Source organism: Apaloderma vittatum, unplaced genomic scaffold (genome assembly GCF_000703405.1).
Source record: "Apaloderma vittatum isolate BGI_N311 unplaced genomic scaffold, ASM70340v1 scaffold465, whole genome shotgun sequence".
NCBI classification, from domain to species: domain Eukaryota; kingdom Metazoa; phylum Chordata; class Aves; order Trogoniformes; family Trogonidae; genus Apaloderma; species Apaloderma vittatum.
In genome coordinates this window covers 9,528-31,249 of record NW_009715202.1, presented here as the reverse complement: position 1 = coordinate 31,249, position 21,722 = coordinate 9,528, and the positions used below count along the sequence as shown (strand labels likewise).

The following is a 21,722-nucleotide window of genomic DNA, read 5'->3' as shown; positions in this document are numbered from 1 at the left end:
GTCAAATTCGTGTCTCTCCGTTTTAGAGACACGGATGTCATGTGGGACACTGTCAAACACTTTGCACAAGTCCAGGAAAATGACATCCGTTGCTTTTCCCATGACAACCAGCACTGTAGCTTTGTCATAGAAGGCCACTAAATTAGTCAGGCACGACTTACCCCTAGTGAAGCCATGCTGGCTGTCACCAACCACTTGATTATTTTTTATGTGCCTTAGTACAGCTGCCAGGAGAATCTGTTCCATGATTTTACCTGGCATAGAGGTAAGGCTGACTGGTCTGTAATTACCTAGGTTGTCCTTGGTCCCTTTTTTAAAGATGGGGGTTGTATTCACCCTTTTCCAATCTGTGGGAACCTCACCAGACTGCCAGGACCTCTCAGATATGATGGCCAGTGGCCTAGCAACTTCAGCCACCAGTTCCTTCAGGACCCGTGGATGTATCTCATCAGGTCCCATGGACTTGTGCACCTTCAGGTTCTCTAAGTGTTCCCGGACCTGATCTGCTCCTACCCTGGGTGGCTCTTCACTCTCCCAGACCCAGCCAACACTCTCTGTGATTTGGGTGGTGTGGGTCAAGTGTTGCCAGTGAAGACTGAGGCAAAAAAGTTGTTGAATATTCCAGTCTTCTCCATGTCCTCGGTAACCAGGTCACCTGTATCCTTCCGGAGAGGCCCCACATTGTCTCTCGTCTTTTTTCTCTTGTGTATCTGTAAAATCCTTTTCTATTATTTCCAACGTCACTGGCCAGATTTGACTCTGTCAGGGCCTTAGCTTTTCTAACCTGGTCTCTGATTACACAAGCAATTTCCTTGTATTCACCCCAGGGTACCAGTCCCTGCTTCCACGCTTTGTGTGTTCCCCTTTTGTATTTGATTTTCACCAGGAGTTCTTTGTTTATCCATACAGGCCTCCTGGTGGTTTTGCCTGATTTCTTCCTTCTAGGGATGCAATGCCGTTGAGCTTGGAGGAGATGACCCTTGAAAGTCAACCAGCTTTCTTGGGCTCCTAGTCCCTCCAGGGCTTTATCCCATGGCGCACTACCAAGAAGGTTCCTGAAGAGGTGAAAGTCAACTCTTCTCAAATCAAGGGTTATCAAGCTTGCTGAGCTTCCCCCTCTTAGCTGCCCTTAGGATCTCATGGTTACTGCATCCAAGGCTACTCACGAGGTTAACATTACCCACCAGCCATTCCCTATTGATGAGAACGAGGTCTGGCATGGCACCTCTCCTCATTGGTTACTCTATCACTTGGATAAGGAAGTTATCATCAACGCATTCTAGGAATCCCCTGGATTGCTTGTTCCCTGCCATGTTTTTCCAACTGATGTCATTTGAATCCCATCTGGTTTTAGTGGACCAGGTGCCGTGTAGATTTCCCCATGGTTAAAAAACCCAAAGCTAGACCGTTGGCACCACCCTTTTAACCAAGTATTAAGCTGCTTCACTTTTTTGAACCTTCCACTATTTTTCCTGGTAATTGAAGGAATGGAAGCAAACACAACCTGTGCACCTGATCCTTCAAGCATCCGTCCCAGTGCCCTAAAGTCCCTTTTGATTGCTTCTGGCTGTCTCTCTGCTATCTCATCATTACTGATCTGCATAACCAGAAGCAGGTAATAATTAGAGGGTTCAACCAGACCTGGAAGCTTCTTAATAATATCCTTAATCAGGGTCCCAGGGAGGGAGCAGACTTCCCTGTGGGTTGGATCTTGGAGGCAGATAGGGCTCTCTGTTCCCCTCAGAAGGGAGTCTCCCAGAACAATTACCCTCCTTTTTTTTTTCGACGAAGAAGTCCTAATGCTGACTGATTCACCCTTGACAGCCCTGTGGATGAACCTCCACCTGTCTCTTGCTTTACCTGGCTCTCATTGTCTAGAGCCCCATACCTGTTTTGCAAGGGCGGCCATTTGCTGCAGAGACCAGCTTCAGGGGCAGGTAAAACTGTGCTGGGGAAGGGATCTACAGCAAAAAAGGCCAACAAAAGAGCTCTTTTGGGGGCTTTTCTTAAGCCCGGAATAGCGGCTTGCCTGTGCCGGGGGCCAGTAGCTGGAGGGTGGGCAGCCGAGCTAGCATGGGCGGAGCCACCATCAGCTGCGGGTCATCTAAACGAGACATTAGCGCTGTTAACCAGCCGCTAATTGTGTACCTTAACGGTAACAACGTTAACCAGCCGTTAATTGTGCCCTGGGTATAAGAAGCCTTGGGGAGGGCAGGGACTAGTCGCTGCCTACGGAACACAAGGCAATAAACGGTAAGTCGGTGTTAACAGCGGAATACTTAAACGTGCTGAGAGATCTCTTGATTGCAGAACCAATTATGGTTGCAACCCGATCAAAGGCCATTAGAAAAACTGTGGGCACCCAGACAAACGCCCCATGCAAGCATGCGGGTGTTCAGGCCTCAGGCTGCAGAGAGTGCTGGAGAAGAGCTAATTCTATTCAAAGAAAAAGAAAAAGTACTATGATATATTAATTATCCACTGGCTTAAAAAATAGTCTTATGAAACCAGAAGCATCTTCTGAATTTTAGCTCTTTCTTGGATCATGGTAAAGAAACACATTGCATGCTTCCAATAAAGTTTTTCCTTTATGATCTGTCAAATAATATAGAACAAAGTATCAAAAATACTCAGAAGAATCTACTATGTGTTTATATAGACTAGAACTATATAATTAATTTCTGAAAATTAGTCAAAACTAGTATTTAATTTGAATAGTGCTAAATTTCACTGTCTGTGTAAAATTTCCCAAATATTTTTGTTATCTAGGGAGAAAAATCTTTCCTCCTCACACAATCTGCAAGCACCAGAATAACATTCTAATTAGTTGTACAACTAAATTGATATATTTTCAACTAAACCCTCAAGTTGTAAATCCTTTTTTTGCATATACTTGGTCAATTTACATTCAGCCAATATTTAATCATGCAAATCAATTCCACAAAAGCCACAAGACTTTAAAAAGACAAGAGACAGCTACAGGTGCTTTAGTTCTAACCCACCTGAAGAATTACTGGAATTAAGATACAGACTTAATTAAACTCTTGAAGTTATTTTCACTATATACCAAGCAAAGCTTACCGATGTAACATGAGATACATCTGTTGAAGCGCTCGCAGAATTCTGTGGACCACCCATATGCATCTTGCTGATATGTGTATTTAAGCTACCCAAGCTTTTGAAGACACAACTACATTCTGTACAGTTGTACGTAGGACCATTCTTCACCTGTAATAAATAAAAAAATAATTAAGTAAATTTCCCCTACATCTATCATATACTATGTTTTTCATTATTTATCCACATAAAAAAATATTCTATGGGATTGTGAGACCTAAAATGGTTTATTCTTCCAAGTAACTGCTATTCAGTTACAGAATCAGTCTGGTATCTCTCGGATTTCAAGTCGACTCAAGTTGCACCCTCAAAGTTTGCAGATGACACCAAACTGGGCAGGCATGTTGATCTGCTTGAGGGTAGGAAGCCTCTAGAGAGGGGCCTTGAGAGGCTGGGTTGATGGGCTGAGGCCAACTGTATGACGTTCAACAAGGCCAAGTCCTGTCTTTGGGTCACGACAGGCAATGCTACAGGCTTGGGGAAGAGTGGCTGGAAAGCTGCCTGATGGAAAAGGGCCTCGGGGTGTTGGTCAACAGCCAGCTGAGCATGAGCCAGCAGTGTGCCCAGGTGGCCAAGAAGGTCAACAGCATCCTGGCTCATATCAGAAACAGTGTGGCCAGCAGGCCCACAGAAGTGATTGTTCCTCTGTCCTTGGCTCCGGTGAGGCCGCATCTCAAACCCTGTGTTCAGTTTTGGGCCCCTCACTACAAAAAAGACATTGAGGTGCTGGAGCGTGTCCAGAGAAGGGCAACAAAGCTGGTGAAGAGTCTTCAGAACAGGTCTTAAGAGGAGCATCTGAGGGAACTGATGTTTAGCCTGGAGGAAAAGAGGCTGAGGGGAGACCTTATCATTCTCTACAACTACCTGAAAGGAAGTTGTAGCAAGGTGGGGATCTGTCTCTTCCGACATGAAACAAGCGACGGGACAAGAGGACATGGCCTCAAGCTGCACCAGGAGAGGTTTAGATTGGATATTAGGAAAAATTTCTTCACCAAAAGGATGGTTAAGCATTGGAACAGGCTGCCCAGGGTAGTGGTCAAGTCACAACCCCTGGACATATTTACAAGACATGTAGATGAGGTGCTTACAGACATGGTTTAGTATTGGATTTGGCAGTGCTAAGTTAACAGGTGGACTCAATCTTAAATGTCTTTTCCAACTTAAACAATTCTATGATTGTATGAACTTTAATCTATGTGTATGACTGCGATCTCCCATTACCACTCTTCAATGTTAAGAAGCACCAGAGAGCAAAACAAACATCATCTAAGCAAATGAGGCCTCAGACTTCTCCCCCCTTGCAATTTCCTACTGCTACACACTTAAAACTAAAACGCAACTTAAACAAAATGTGCCTGAAGATTTAACATTGTCCGAAATACGAAAGGAAGTTTCAAAATATCAAGAGAAAAAAATGCAGATAATGTAGCTTCAAATCTTGACTCTCTTCTGTTTACTTTTGAAAAAGCATCTTCTATAAACTTCCAAGAAAAAATAAAATGTGTTTTTCAGCTCAGAGCAGAATGAAAGCAAGACAGATTGGGCCAAACATTCATAGGGAGTGCATGAAAAGAAACCTGAACAAATCAAAACAAAAAATCAATATGGTGAAGGGTAAGGAAGTTTAATATATAGTTTGAATTTGTTTGGGACTTTCATGCCAAGAAGTCAACGTAATTAAAGCAGCCAGATCTGTAGATTCCAACCATCCTCATTCTGACCTCCTCCTCAGTCTACTACACTGCAGTAAGATCCAGTGCAGTACTTCTAATATAATAATTACGTCTTCAAAAGGAAATACACTTCACTACTTGGAAAACAGTAGGCAATTTCGTGTTTTCTGACATTAACTGGTAACAAGATTTCCAAGAAAGAGGTATCAACTAATAAAATACTCATATAACTAAACAGTGGCATACAAAGTGAGAATCACTGTATCTCATTAACACCTGTAATGGTACTTTCTGACTGTCTCATGATAAAATGAAGTAGTTCTGCATGCAGTCTTGAAGAAAACACAGCAACAGTAAGAAAGGAAAAAATCCACAAGTGATCCAAAGCAATAACCAAAATGTAGGCTCAGGATCATCAAACACAGCATAAGATGTGACCAAAACTCAACATTTATTTGAAGTCCCCTATCCCACAACTTTTTTTAAACAGAAAAAGATAGTAACAATGAAAGAAGTGAAAGATATTTTTGGATTGATCTCCGCCAATCTTATACTATTGAAAAACATCAATATAATTAGTGCGTTTTTCTTACGTAGCAAAAGGTATCACATAGAAGGAGCTGTGAACAGTGAGAAAGATTAGTCACATAAAGTTATATGAAATATAAACATATGATTTAATGTAAGTAATGCAACACAAACCACTCAAACATATCCATATACTAAGACATATTCTAAAAGTAAAAAAGTAAGAAACTAATAAACTAAAATGATCCTTAGTAAAAATATCCAGTAAATAAAATCTACCATAATACAAAATGGGAAACAAGAAAGTAAATCTCAGACAGAGTTAGGGCAAAGTGTGAGAACAGAGATGATATTCAGCACGCAGGAGAAAAAAAGGTTAAAATGCTGCCTCTATCACTTCATACCTTCTAAATCAAAACTAGGTCTCTTTCTATGGGTATTTCCAACCACAGATCACTAAAGTGAGCAAGAAAATTACTGAACAAAGTTGCATAGCCAATGTTGCTCAGAAGATATTACATTATCATAACAGTACCTTTTGAATCTTGAAAGTTGTCTGTCACAAAGAGGAAGAAAAAATCTGCATAAACAGGTCTGAGACTATAATGGTTTTTTATCCTATTTTGTAATTTTCTTCTACCTGTAAATTAAATACCTCTAAAAAAGGCTGTAGGATATACACTTCAAAATCAAATTGAGAGTATTCTCTATGATGGAGTTAGTGGGTTGCTGTTTGGCCTTGAAATCTTTCACCATTTTCTGCTTTGCTGCTTTTGGCTTACTTGCATTTGATTCTAGCCCTCGTTCTTCTAAGACTGACATAGGTATATTTTTATACACCTAAACCCAGTAATAATTTATTAATCTTTCACTGTACTGAAAAGATAAATTAAATGAAGGTTTTGCCACTTTATCCTAAGAATACATTTATTCAGATTAAGCAATTTTAGGAAAGCTTGCAGGTAAAACCAACAAACTAGAATCTTACTACAGCAGTAAATCTATACTGGCTACAGAAAGCAGCAGAGAGCACAGAAACAGCAAACAGGACAATTTAAACACTGAAAATGAAATAAGCAGTATATTAGCACCAACCACTTTATGAATAATCGTATTTACCTCTGAATGAACTCTCTGTATGTGTGACTGAAGATTGCCTTTCTGAGAAAAAGCTGCAGGACAAAAGGCACAAGCATGGGGTTTTTCACCGGTGTGCTTGATCATATGGGTCTGCAATGCCCCCTTCTGGTTAAAGGCTTTTCCACATTCACTGCATTTGAAAGGTCTTTCACCTGAAAGGTCAAAAAGACAAGGCAAAAGCATTTAAACAAACACTAGCATCTTCTTGTACCCACACAAAAAATTATACCAGCTAAAATAAAATATTACATATAGATATCTGTACATACACAAACAGAGAAACATACATTATTAAGTGTTTTGTTTAATTAAATTGTTTAGCTTGACCATCAGTCTCAGGATCTACTCTGATGAAGGTATAGCTCTGTGAAAAACTTTTATGATCTAGCTGAGGATTATCAGTTAAAATGGGTAAAATAAACTAAACCTGTATGAAACAATGATTTAGAACAGCTTCCCACAATCTGTGGTTTGGAAGATGCCAGAAGGTGTCACAAAAAACCACTGGAGGAAAAGAAAAACCAAAACCACATACACCATTCTTTTATACCAAATCCTGTAAAATGCATATACACAGAAACAAATGGGAGCAGAAGGTAGAATTGACAGTAATAAATATCTAACAGTCCAAAATTTAGCCTTTTATTTAGTTTAAAATCAAAAACTCTTACAGTAACACTGCGAAAGAGCCTACGGTTCCCAATCTCCAATAAATACCAATACTAATTCATTCCTTATAACCACCTATTGCAAATGTGCAATAAAAGAATGATTTTATTATATGAGATATTGTACAGTCCTGCTCAGTACATAATTTTAAAGCCTTGAATGTTCATATTACTACTGAATACTAAAGAAAAAGTAGGCAATATTGTTGCAGGAATGCTCCATCACTTTTTACTGATTTTGGTGTTCTCAGTGCTGTGCATACTTAAAGCTATTTGTGCAGTAACAGCTTTTGCATAAAAACTCCCCAGAAACTGTGACAATACATAATAGAACTGCACAAACATATTAAAAAAGCTCCATATTTGAAACATGCAGATACTAAGACCAAAGTTCAAGTTTCTTACAACCACGTGTCTTAACTGACTACTGGAAATCTCCCCTGTGAACTCAGTATTTTTTTTTTTTTTCTCTCAGTGAAATACTTGAGCTCTGGTAACACTAGGACCCTGAAAGCATTTAACACTTTGCATTTGCACATTTCTATAGCAAAATCACTATGAGCATAGTGTATATTATGTCTGCTACATCAGTATGTGCTAAATATTATGTACACTAAAGCAGTTAAAATGAATATTTTTATGTGACTTGTAAACTCTAGTTTAAAATGATTAATTATTAAATTTGCTTTTGAAATAAGAGCAGCTACTTTCTGAAACATTTCAAGCACACAACTATCAAGTCTGAAGGAATGTATATTTTCTGCTGTTCACGGCTTTTGAAGACACTTTAAGGTCTTCAGGGTTTTTCTGTATTTTAATCTGTATTTACAAATATACAGTTGGCATTCATTTAGATCTTACTGAAATACAGTGACAAAACATATACTGGGCTTTCACAGGTTAAAGGCTTAGCTTCCACTAACAGCTGTTGGTGGACACAGAGAAGTATTGCTTCAGGTTAAGTCTGTAAATTTAATTATAAAACCAATCTTAATTATAGTGTGGAAATTTGGAATTTCTGTATTTCTCAGGTATAACTTCATAAAATACAGATTTACGAGGGGGAACAGCAAGTTCATTACTTAGTTATTACTATGGAAATTATAATCCCTGAGACCCTGAGCAAAAAAAAAAAGTACTGTAATGAAGACACTAAGGTAATGCTGTTACCTGTAGCACAGACATGCTCTTTTAACAATCAAAGACCTAGATATTCTGAATTCTTCAAAGCAGCATTCTTCTTGCTTACGTATTTTTCAGTACCTCAAGCAACTGGATGCCAGACAGATTGTCTGCAGATTTGAAGCAGGAACATGTTTCACAGCTCAGAGTGTTCACCAGCTACAGTCATGTGCAGACTGGGATTACATTTTCTGTCTCTGGTTTCCCAATAGACAAACATATTTTTATTCTTCAAGAGAACTATAAATGCTCTTCACTCTTTTGAAGCTTTACAAAAGCATCCTCAATAAATTATAATTTTGTTTATTTTTGACAAGAATAAGATAAAAAATAATGTATCAAATAGATACAAAACTCTACAATAAGAAAGTTGATTCGCAATTACTTTTTCTGAATATTACTTCGAGGCAACTTTTAAAGCTGGTACAAGGGTGACCTCTTGTGTTACTGTTTTACAATTAAATTATAAAGCTTAAAAAATTCCTATGAGTCACGCAATGGAATTTTCATTACTCCCTTGGCAAAATCATTCACGCACATAGCAAATCATATCACTGCCTGAACAGGCCGCTACTACAAACAACACTGCACACTTACATAATTCACTACTTAACTAGTGAAAATCTGGATAAACAGCAGTTTTTTCACAAAATGGAAAATACATATATATTGCACATCACTGAAGCACCTCCGATGAACATTTCGTTTAAAGTCAAACTTATACTACATATGTCTGGTTAAAACTTCAAAACTATTCTTACAGTCCCTGGTACACCTCAAAAACTTTCCTGTTATTTTATACTTAGCATTTTTCAGTTATTGCAATTGCTCAAGGGTTATAGAAATGCATGTGTGTATTACAGTAATTTTGTAAAAACCCTCTGCTATTGATCCTGCAACAACGAACAGTCACCTGTTCGTATTCAAGTAGCAAAATTACAATGTAGGCTTAACACCTCCCCCCTCAGTTCACTTTGGACATCCTGAAAATGGCAGTTGCAGTATATACAGAAAAAATATGGCAGTAACTGTAAATAAACCAATCTAAAACCAAAAGCAGGGCCACTATGTTAGTAGTATTATTCGTTCTCATGTATTCTACTCTTTTTGTGATTGTAAATTTTAGAACCTGTTCTCAATCTTATTTAGACTACCTGAATGGCCCTTATCTAGGTGTTTTGATTTTAGGGAACAAATGAAACCCGTAATGTACTTAAAATTTCCAGATGTATACCATAAGAAGCAATTAATATGATTTTTTAAAAGCATAAAAATTTCCTAAGCAAAGGAATTACATAAAGGCTGTTTTAAACTATCAAGTGAGAGCATCTAGTAAGACAAGTGTATTAATACTATTTCCAGGCCCAACCATGAATGTTCAGTTTTTCACAGATTAATGGAATTTTGTAAACCAAATGCAAACTAAAATAATTACTTCCATGGTCTTACCTGTGTGTATCCTAACATGTCGTGTTAACTGACTTGGCTTCTGGAACGTCTTTCCACAGTGAGGACAGGAATAAGTAAATCCACTTCTATCAATATTTCTATTATAAGATCTGGTATTTGATACCCTGTAATTTTTTAAAAAAATAATAAAATCCTCTTAATTGTAATATTAAACATTGTTTTGAAAAAGTGGATTTTACCCCATCATTTTTAATATAGTGTAAATCTAGTGATAACGTAAAGTATCAGCTCCAATAGTTAAAAAAACAACTCTTTGATTATACTAAAAGAACAATGTAAATTAAGCACTTTTCTAAGTGCATAAAAACCACAAGAATTTTACAGTTATTTCTATAATAAAATTCATATTTCTTAGAGCTTTTCTAGGGACATTTCCACTGCAAATTCTGCTAGAAGTATATAGTGACTTCACAACTACTATTTTGGTGGGGACTTCCGACTCTGTGAAACTTTACTTCTTTTACCTGAACAAAAGACTTTTATTCTTAATTAGAATAGGAAGATCTCACGAACTACAACACAAATGCGGTCACTGAGGTCAAACAAAAACAGGTTAAGAATTTAACAACCCTAATATTCACCAGTGCTGCTCAAATACAAATCACAATCTCTACAGATAATATGAATTCCCATAACTCATTTTTCTGCAAATAAAACCAATTAGTTTAAATGACTGCTGAAAAACAGCAACCTGAGAAAAACCAGCAACTTATGTCGAAAATCTAGAGATATTAAAAGTCCACGACATCAACTCAGCTAAAGAAGGTGAAACCAGAAGGCAATATGCTATCTAGAGCACTCCACATTTTCCATAGTGCCTGAGTATTTGCACCTATACAGTAATCCAGCTTTTCAGGAGCGGTTAAAGCTAACTGAAACTACACAAATTTAAGTACCTCGCATTTTTCTGAATGACTGAGAAGTAAAAATTAGCTAACGGGGAGCAAATGTGAAAAACACACCACCACCCTGACACACTGGCTGATGTAACAATGCAAAAAAAAACAGCAGAGAAGTAACAGCCCATGCATAATATAGAAAATCACTAAGCTTCTGCTCAAATGATGAATCTTTCCACCCTAATGGAGCAAAGATATTTAGTATATATATGTAGAGGAAAAGCATTTTCCCTTCCAATTACTTCAAAGAAATACTACATGTGTTTTTAAAATCTTTTTATACTCTTGCAGAAAGAGCATAGAGTTTGGATAATATATTTTTCTTTTACATACTAATTATATCTATCAAAATTGATTGAAGTATCCAGAGTAAAACTGATTGAAGATTGCAGCGTAGGACAAAGGACAGCACAAATGCCAGAATCTCTTCTTTCCATCTCAGGACAGATCTAGACCTGCCTGATAGCAAGAATACGCTCTCTGATGAGCAACATCTCTTTCAAACAAAGCCATGGCATTTTAATAAAGGAAATAATATCAAATTTGGAGACAACTGTAGGGACAATTCTTCAAGATCAGATCATCTAAAATATTTCATAATTTGGAGTTACGACCATTTTCATTTTTAGCAAAAGGTAGCTACTAGAATTAAAACTTCATAATAGTTCTTCATTCAAATGTTTCAAAGACAATGTAAACACCTTTCTGGGAAGAAAAAGTGCAACTACTTTACAAACAAATCCCTAAACTTAAGGGACCAAGGCTCTTCAAAGATTTAAATCCTGACAATTTTTTGAGGCTTATTTTACAACGAAAACCAGTAATAAAATACTAAGATTTTTAACTACTGATGTATGTCTTTGAACTTTATATACAGTCTGCAAACTTTAGATATACTTAAACAGGTTAGGTCAAATGTTAACTATTCATAATTCACCTGAATAATATGAAAGCATTGTGTCAAATAATAAGTGGATGATTTTTAAATCAGAATGTCCACGTTTTTCCTTTCAAAATCATTTCAGCTGAAATTCAGAAGATGGAGCAGGGTAACTTATGTGTCCTGGTTTGAACTTAACAGACCCAATTCTGTTCACTGATTTTTACTTTTCAGCTCAGTCTCTTCTAAAAGGCTGCACGTTCTGAAGTTCGCAGCATGTTTTTGCAGACAGTGTGTGCTACTGGCAGTGATAACACCTGATGTTTGCAGTAACGGCCTGGAACCGGAATGCAAAAAGGCTCTTGCTGATACTTAATTCCTATAGTGACGAAGGTCACTGCTGGATCTTGTGTAAGACATTGTGGGTGCTGGGAAGTAAAACAGTAGCAAGGAAGTAAAAGGTTGCACCTCCAGGGAGGAACAGACAGGACATGCAACCCAAATGTGACTGACAAGAGTATTCTATTCCATAGACATCATAATCAGTATGAAGCTGAGGGTTCATGGGGGTTAGGCTCTCTTTCTCTTCCTCTTCTTTGACGGCCAGGGTCAGAGGACAACTCCATCTGTTCTTCTGGCTTCGATCTCGAGTTCCTCAATCCAGCTCGCCTCTGCCACTGGGCCTGGGGCTTCCCTGGTGCTGCCTGCTCTGCAGCATCAGTTGGGGTTGCTACTGGGGAGGTGGGGGGCAGTTGGGTTCAATATGGTTTAGTGTATTTCATTATTTTCATTATCTCCTTATTATTACTATTACTGTTATTGTTTACTAAACAATACTGTTTTAGTTTTCTTCTCCAATCTGCCTCATTCCCTTTTCCCTCCCCTTTAGGGAGGGAGAGGACTTAGAGAGCATCCAGCAGCTCTCAGCCTCGGCATGAGGCAATTCCTTAACCTGGCTCACATAGGGAGCTTGTATTGGCACTGGCTTGTCAAAGGACCATAAAGCCACATTACAGACAGCAGCTACTGCATCACATTTCTACATAAGAACTGATAAATAAGATTAATCTCACCCAAGGAAATTCTGAATCCAGAACCATGCTTATGAAAATAAGCAAATTAGCATGGAGCGATTATATCTCATTTTTATCTAGAATGTGTCACATATAAATACTCTTTCAATATCACATCCATCATATTATTCATGCATTCTTTATTTATTCACCCTTACAGAGGAGATGTCCACAACAATAACATTTTCTATGTCAAGTTATATAACTCAGCAGAAACATAACTTAAGATCTCACAACTTGCTTCATCTGCTAATAAAAACTATTGGAAATACTCAGTATTTCTCCTTTCTAAATATAAATTTTTCTCATATTTTTTTTATAGAAATAAAGATTAAAATGGAGATCAAATTAGGCTTTCTTAATGTATAAACTAAAGCAACAGAAATAATTTCTTCTTCTTCTAACTTAAATTTCCATCTTCCTAAAAGCGAATCTAAACTAGAGAGCTGAAAGAAAAGACAACAAATTTTCTCTGAAGGTAAGAACAGTGTTTATTCAGACTGGTTTTTCTCTTCATTTTTTCCTTTCAGATTTACAAGAAACTCCCAGCAGGTAGTGGTGAGGACTACCTGCAAAAGAATTAAACTGCAAGGAATAACATTTCTTTGCAGAAAGTAAGTATTAGGGGTTTTGCCATTACAGTAACTGCTACGTAAAATTATTATATATTTGCTTCACTGCACTGCCATTAGCTTTAAAAATCACACAAACACTTCAAAAAGCGCTCTACCAGAAAACCTTAACCTGTGTTTCCAAATAGCTAGTAGATGGAACCATGCTTAGTATGAGGGCCTAAATACAAAAAGGGGGGGGGGGAAGGCCTCCAAAATATCCACCTACTTCAGCAAAACAACAAATGCCATTTCGTAACAGCACATCAAAGACAAGAAACGATCTGCATAGCTCATGGTACTTTGCTGACTGGAAATGCTACTCCTCCTTTTCCCAGCTATCACCATAAAAGTAACATCTGCTCATTTTGTTAGACTCCCATGATTTTCACCTTATTTTATAGTGAGTTTTCATATGCTCCTTCAGCTGTGAGGAAGTTTCAAATTCCTTTTTGCACGACTTGCAGCTGTGGATTCTACTGCCTGCCAATTCCTGACGATGTTCTTCCATGTGTATGGACAGCTGACTCTGTAAAGTAAATTCATCTCCACACTCTGAACAGATAAGATTCTGAAAGAGATAATAGAGACTGATTTTTCAAAAGGTTCCCAAACAGCAGTACACATGCACAAGCTTTGCTCAAGTAAATTAATGCATCCTTCTATGGACATCAGCAGCTGCAACAGAAGTATACAAGCAAAAAAATGTTTATGAGCACCGTAATATAAATAATGAACAAAAATTGCTACAAGCTTATGGTAATATTTGTATTTTAAGAAACTCCGCTGAAACTGAATTCTGAAAAAGTTCTTACGGCAGCAGGAACAAGCCATTCACTATCATCAGCAGCACTCCCTCTTCTCTTGGAAGGCTAGTTCAAGTCACACACAGAAACTTACCTCAGTGCCATTATGCTATGGTCTACAGAAACGTCCGTAAAAACTAGCACTTTCTAACCAAAGCCATCCTAAATGTAGATGCAGGGATTTTCCACTTTTACTGCTGAAATGATACAGATGGCCACATGCTTTTTAACAGTAATCTCAGCAGTTACTACTGACTTTTCTTAAGCTATCTTCACAAAAAAGATGACAGAAATAAACAGGGACACACTATTTTTGGTAGATAGGCTTGCAATCTATTAATTTTACAGCAATGTTAAACATACCACTTTGCAGTTGTATTAATATTCCATGTCATTTACAATGGAAATAATATTTGCAAAGTTTATTGTGAAAGCATTGCCTTTTCTCTGAAATTCAGAGGAATAAAAGTCAAGTATTGTTTCAATGAAAACTAAAAGCTCTGCATTTATTTGACTTCCTTTTGGTTTTCAAAACCACGAATTTTATTTCCCAGTTTATCTTTATTTTATAAAATGTAAGCAGAGAGTTAGGATTAAATGTCAAAAAAATATTCACCATCTATTTAGCAACACATTTGTTACAGGTCTCCTTACTGGTGTGTGCTTAAGAAACTTCACAGTTTTTGTCTTGGTTCATTTTTCAGTAATTGTTATTATCACTGCAAATGGAAATGTTTTGTTTACCCTCCTCCCCTTTTTTCCCTCCTTGAATGAGCAACAGGGGGGGGGAAAAGAAACCCACCACTGTGTTCATTTAAATAAAGATACAGATAAACATGTTTTAATCAAGAGGAACAAAGACATGCAGTGCTGCTTATAAAATGCTTTGACAATACATTTGTTCCCTAAGTCTGAGAAAATTATGTAATATCGAAATTATGTAATATCGCCAGACAACATTTCCATAGAACATTCCATTTTGACACCAAGTCAAAAAGTAGCAGCAGATATCACCCATCAAAAATCCTCCACAAGGTTGAACATATCCAGTGTATAAATATGCCCCTTACAATTTCTTAAAGCTACCTAGAAATGAGGAATTTCAAACATGGTGGGTTTTTTTTTCCATTACACCAGTTTATTGCACTCGCATCACCAAAGAACATGAGGAGAAAAGTTAGTCTCTTGCAAGTAACTTCAACAGACCGGAAAATTCCTTCTGGAACCTCTCAAAGGAGCCATCAATCATGAAAATCTGCATTTCAACACAGGCACCCTCCCCCAAACCTAACTGGAGAGTTCAAGAAGCTAACCACACTAGTTTCTTGTTACTGCTCTCCCGCACTCACCTGTAGATAAAGCTGGCTGATGCAGCACAAAACAAGGCTGAGGTTACCCAAGCCTCAGCTTCGCGCAGTAAACTCCTCAACTGCTACACAGGTTCCCTGAGTATGTATCTTTGCTCTGTTTTCAGATTTTCAACCCTCTAAACAGCAAATGTAAGAAGAGCAAACAGAAGGGAGCTGGTACTCCACTGATAACTTCTTTTCCTGTACATTATTCTAGAATAACATCTAGTGCCGTCATAAAGACTCTCTGCTTCAAGTTCAAACTCCAGCTCTCCTACAGGCCCTGTGCGTAACTATCAGGCAAGTAATTCTTGCAATTCTCCGTGAATTAATTGTTACATTTGTTTCTCTTTACCACAGAACTATATGCATTATAAGAATACATTTATTAGCAAGTGAAAGATGTTCATACTTCCATAAATTTAATTTTCAAGCTGCAGATTCAATTTTAAATTGGAAGGCGTCACACAATCTATCCTGACATCTGCACCAAGTATTAAAATCGGAGCTGCTGAAGGGGATGAAAAATCACTTAGTGAGAGAAATGAAATCTAAAAATCACTCTTCGGCATCTTTCTCAATGGTCAGTTTCTTTATTCTAATGTTGTTAGCAATTCATAAATCAGGTTTTCTCAGTAAGCTATATATCATTATAGATACATTAACATGCAACAACACTGTACTCAAGTCCTCTCATTTTAAATCAGTTATGGACACAAAAAAAATGTGAACTGATAACAAGATTAAAGAAGGAATATATTCATTCTCTATAGATGACAGCTCCTGCCTGGTTTAAGGAAAAATGCAAACAGGCCAAAACCTACTGGTTAGAACTGCTACAAAGCTGCCTGCAGTTGGTACAGAGAAACATACTATTGCTATGACTAGAAATCTGGCAATAAAAATTCCTACTTGAGTCAGCTCCAATTCTCCAATGTAAAGCACAATTTTCAAAAAAGCATTCACCGGAGGAAGAAATAATTACGTGATTGAAAACTTGGTATTTTGGGCAGTACAATCAACTCCAGCAACTGCAGTAACACAGTAATGACTATCAAGTGTGCAAAATACTACTATGCATTAACTGTTTGCTAAGAATTGAATCAATACCTTATAAAAATGAAATTGTGAGAGGGAAAAGAACAAGAATTCCTCTCAGGTAAAATAACTGCTAAAAAAAAAAAAAAAGTGAAAGTTCGAGATAAGGGAACAGCTTCGTGATGCAAGAAAACAGATGGTGACAGTGCCTCATCATGACATCTGTCAACAAAAATGATCACCCGAACTATTACATGTGGACTTATCAAGGCATATGAAATCACAGAAATTGCTTCAAAATAAAAGTATTTGTAAATAACTAATCAGTTAGTAAAGACAGGATGGGAACACTTGTTTATATCCAGTGTATTAATTTCTGCTACTATTACTAAAACAGACTCCTCACGAAAAGTTTTGTACTTCTTCGGAATGAGACAATTTACTCAATCCTCCAACCTAAAGCACACAGATACAACCCTTATGATATGTCTTTTCAAAATATGTTATGATTAATGAATTACCTCTTCTTTCTCATGTAGCATTATATGAGCTTTCAGACTGGCTACTCTGGAAAATTTTTTGTTGCACACAGGACACGTAGGATCTTCACCATTGTGAGTACATTTATGAAGTGTCAGGTTGAATTCAACATTAAATGACATCGGACACTGGTCACATCGGTGAGGCTGTTTGTTAAAATCACAAAAAAAAAGACAAAATTCAGTCTTACCATAAGTTAGATATACCCTGGGTAACACACATAAACATAAAAATCAAAATGTTTAAAATAAAAAAGAGCAATTCAAGTACCTACATTTGATAATATCCTTAATACTAGTCTTAATTATTTTTTCTTCTTTGCATCTGACTACTGAAAATGCAAATAAGGCATTTCAAGAGCATATGGGGAAAGCAGGCAGAGTAATTTAAGTAGGCAGAGACTCACAATTGAGACTGTCCAAGAAGAGTAACATCAGGACATTAGCAGGAGAGAAGAATGAGCAAGAGGCAGAAATAAGTCTTCCTACTTGAACTGAAATTGTAAACTCTCATTTAAGCAAAATTAATAATCGAACCAGCAAAGCAAAGAGCTTAGTTTATGCTATGGTTGACTGCCCTTCAGTTGGTATACGCACAATCAATTTCCATACTTTAAGTCAGTTCAGTCTTAACCACATTTTTCTCATTCTTTCCCAAATTTGATCTGTAAGCAGCTGACTAATACATACATACTAGATGAGGTTGCTTCACATTACTGAAACCATCTATAAGACACTAGCGGGGTCCAGTTATTCAGTATAAATATTATTTTCTTTTACTGCTAACGTGTAGAATTGTTTGCAAATTTAACTTCTCATCTACCTGAGTATTCCATAAATCAAAGAAAATGGCTAAAATAAAAAAAAATACCGAACTGAAAACATCAATCCAACTAAATGGCAAAGTCCTGTCTCAAAGGAAACATGAAAGAGAAGTTTCATAACGTCTGAGGACCCCAAGTACTAATTTCTAGTGATACAATGAAAAAAAAAGAAGACAATGATTTCTTATGCTGGCTCTACTTGTCAATATAAAAAGACATCAATATACAGTGGTATTACCTAAGTTTATATCTAGTAAAATTCCTACCTTGTCATTTTGCTCATGATCCCTCATATGGCGCTGGAACTGGGTCTCTCTTGGAAACGACAACAAACAGATGTCACACTTATGGAAGCTAGGTACTTGGTAGGGGAAGTTGCTGTTCTCATTCGGTGTCAGAATATCATCTACAAAGCAAGCACCAAAACGTTCGTATGAGGTAACATTTCATTTACTTATGATTTATTATAAAACCCAGAATTCTCTGAACCAGAAACTGTTCAAACCCCTGTAAGATATTTTACTTATACAAGACTGTAACTTCACTAGATCTTCAAGGTCTTTAAACTTTACTGCTTCCATTGACACAGAATCAAAGGAGTATATCCATTCCTCTAACTGCTAGGTGCTAAGAAGACAAATAACAATCTTCTAGTTATCTGAAATAAATTCTTTCTGTGCTTCATAAGGACTGATCAAGTTTGCAACAAAATAAAATGCTGTCAAATATCCCATGTATGAGTAAAAGATACTGTCAGGGGATACTACCAGGATATTACATCATATTTTTCTGAAAAAAAACTTTTAAAATACAACACTCAGCACATTTGACTACACAGGTTTTCTGCTCTCTCCTGCTTCTCTCTCTCTTATTTTTTGCCTTTGGAAAACATGCCTAAAGGTTTCTTTTCTTCTATTTCTGGCAATGCAAAGCCTTTACTAGTTACCTTTACAGTCATAAAGCAAAAATCTATGTTTCAAGTAGGTGAGAAATGCAATAAACTGCAAATCAAACTGTGTACACAAGCACTGAATAGAAAAAAATATTATTTTTTTCATAAACCCAGTCTGAGCCTATACAGTTTTCTTGAACTCCTACAGTCACACAACTTTTGATATTAAAGTTGCAAGTTTCTACATCATAGAATGGCCTAAGCTGGAAGGGACCTTAGAGATCATTTTAATCCAGCCTCCCTGTCACCAGGGACGCCACCTCTTGACTAGATCAGGCAACACATGGGGACCGAACGGGAATCAAACCCACAACCTTGGCGTTGTTAGCGCCACGCTCAACTGACTGAACTAACATCCTCCTGCTCAAATGACTGAAGTCAGCCCTATTAATATTTTCCTTATTATATTAAATATTTATCCAAGTTAAACACATTTTACACTTGAGAAGATACTGCATTACCAAGAAATTTATCCTTATTTTAAAATAAATTTAAGAAAAGCAATTGTCAGGAGAGGTTAAAATATGTAAGATCAATCACGGCAGTATACGTAAAATGACAATAAAAATCAACTTGCTAGTGCTGCAGATTAAGGACACTAAAGAGAAAAAAAAACAACTCAGAGAGTTCAGTTTCAAATACTGTCACAACTCAATGAAGTGCATCAATGACAATCATAGAATGCAACAGGATGTGGGGAGGGGGGGGGAAGGAATGTTGATTTTTTTACCTAGACATGCAAGGCCTGATGTTTCCCTTTAAGAAAACCAGTACTTCTCACCACGTATGTAAGAATTAGACATAGGAAGTAACAACATAACTAGGAGTTTACAGCATCCTGTTTACATTTCCTCAGAGGAAACCAAAGATTACAATTCATACAGTATTTCTGCTCAGTATTGCAACCACCTCAAATTCCTGTCTCATTCAATACACCATTTACAAGGGTAAAAAACCCAATAAATCACCAGTACCTTACATTCTGACCACCTTTTTTCCCTGCTAAAACTCACATTAAAAAAAAACATAAAGAGCTTGCAGTTGAGGAAGCTCTAGGAAACATTTCACCACGAGATATTTTCTGCAAGAAATCACAACTAAAAACAGTGTTCTGGAGGCTTATACTTCCCACTTACGGATTAGTGTTGCCCAGTTCTGCTTTGCAAAGCTTAGCTATACATCCTTCTGTTAGAAATACTTTGGTTAAGTATTAGCAATCTTTAACTTGTATGAACTTAAACCTACAGAATTCTTTATTTTGAACTGTGAATTCATAGTATATTCAAACCCTATCAATAACATGTATCCTTTCCATCCCTGAAACGATCACAACTCCTCAAAAACTGAAAAGCATAGCTTTAATTATAAGTCACTGTCTTGTAAGCATCCTTTTCGTAATATATCTGAGTAGAATAAAGGGCTCAAAATCAGCTCCTCTGTATATTGGCATGACAAGAAAGAGATGTGAAAGAAAAATCTATTCCAATACTTTACAGAATCATAGAACAGTTTGGGTTGGAAGGGACCCTAAAAACCATCTAGTTCCAACTCCCCTGCCATGGCAGAGACATCTCCCATTAGATCAGGTTGCTCAAAGCCCTATCCAACCTGGCCCTGAACACTTCAAGGGAGGGAGATCCACAATTTCTCTGGAAAAGCTACTTCAGCGTCTTAAAACCCTCGCAAGAAAGCTCTTCTTTACACCTAACCTAAATCTACCCTCTTTCAGTTTAAAGCTATTACCCCTGGTTCTATGACTACTTGCCCTTGTAAAAAGTCTTTCCTCAGCCTTCCTGTAGGCCCCCTTTAGGTAATGGAAGGCTGCTAGAAAGTCTCTTCTCCAGGCTCGACAATCTCAACTTCCTCAGCCTTTATTCATAGGAGAGGTGCTCCAGTCCCTCTTCATGGCCCTCCTCTGGACCCATTCCAACAGGCCCATGTCCTTCTTATGCTGGAGTTCCCAGAACTGAATGCAATAACTGCAGGTGGGGTCTCACAAGCGCAAAGTAGAGGCAGAGCATCACCTCCCTTGACCTGCTGGCCACACTTCTCTTTGCACAGCCCAGGATGTAATTGGCATTCTGAGCTGTGAGCGCACATTGCTGGCTGATATTAAACTTTTCATCCACCAACACCCTCAAGTCCTTCTCCGCAGGGCTACTCTCAATCCACTTATCACCCAGCTAATGTGCACTTGGCCTTGTTGAACTTCATGAGGTTTGCATGGGTTCACCTCTCAAGCCTGTCAGAGTCCTTCTGGATGGCATCCCTTCCCTCCAGTGTGTCGACCACACCACACAGCTCAGTGTCATCAGCAAATTTGCTGAGGGTACACTCGTCCCACAGTCCATGTCACCAACAAAGATGTTAAACAGCACCAGTCCCAATACCAGCCTCTGAGGAACATCACCTGTCACTGGTTTCCACTTGAACATAAAGCCATTGATTGCAACTTGTTGAGTGCAACCATCCAGCTAATTCCTTATCCACCAAGTAGTCCATCCATCAAATCCACGTCTCTTCAATTTAGAGACAAGGATACCATGCAGGGCACTACCAAATGCTTTGCACAAGTCCAGGTATGTGATATCAGTTGCTCTTCCCTTATCCACCAACGCTGTAATCTCATCATAGAAGGCTACCAAATTTGTCAGGCACAACGTCCCCTCGGAGAAGCCATGCTGGCTGTCGCCAGTCATCTCCTTACCTTGTACATGCCCCAGCACAGCTTCCAGGAGGATCTACCCCATGATCTTGCTGATCATAGAGGTCAGACCGATTGTCCTGTAGTTCCCTTTTTAAATATGTGTATTATGCTTCCTCTCCTATTTCTGGAGAGGGCTCACCTGGACTATACGAAAACTTAATGCACAAAGCTTTCCTTTCCTTTAAAAAAAGGAGTAATTCTTCAACCCATGAAGGCCTGACATCACACTTCAAATTGATAATTGAAAAATAATCCAATCCAGGACT

General features: G+C 37.8%; 1 protein-coding gene across 1 annotated transcript; it reads right to left on the bottom strand.

Annotated features, from left to right (window-relative positions):
• Positions 1-1,279: 1,279 nt before the first annotated feature.
• LOC104269772 (zinc finger protein 236-like) lies at positions 1,280-21,448 on the bottom strand. Its single transcript, XM_009869003.1, has 10 exons — positions 21,292-21,448; positions 18,064-18,203; positions 16,956-17,120; positions 13,634-13,812; positions 9,758-9,882; positions 6,438-6,610; positions 3,068-3,228; positions 2,030-2,229; positions 1,861-1,961; positions 1,280-1,597 (listed from the first exon to the last, which is right to left on the bottom strand). Exons 1-10 carry the CDS (start codon positions 21,446-21,448, stop codon positions 1,280-1,282), a joined length of 1,719 nt encoding a protein of 572 aa, XP_009867305.1.
• Positions 21,449-21,722: the final 274 nt, after the last annotated feature.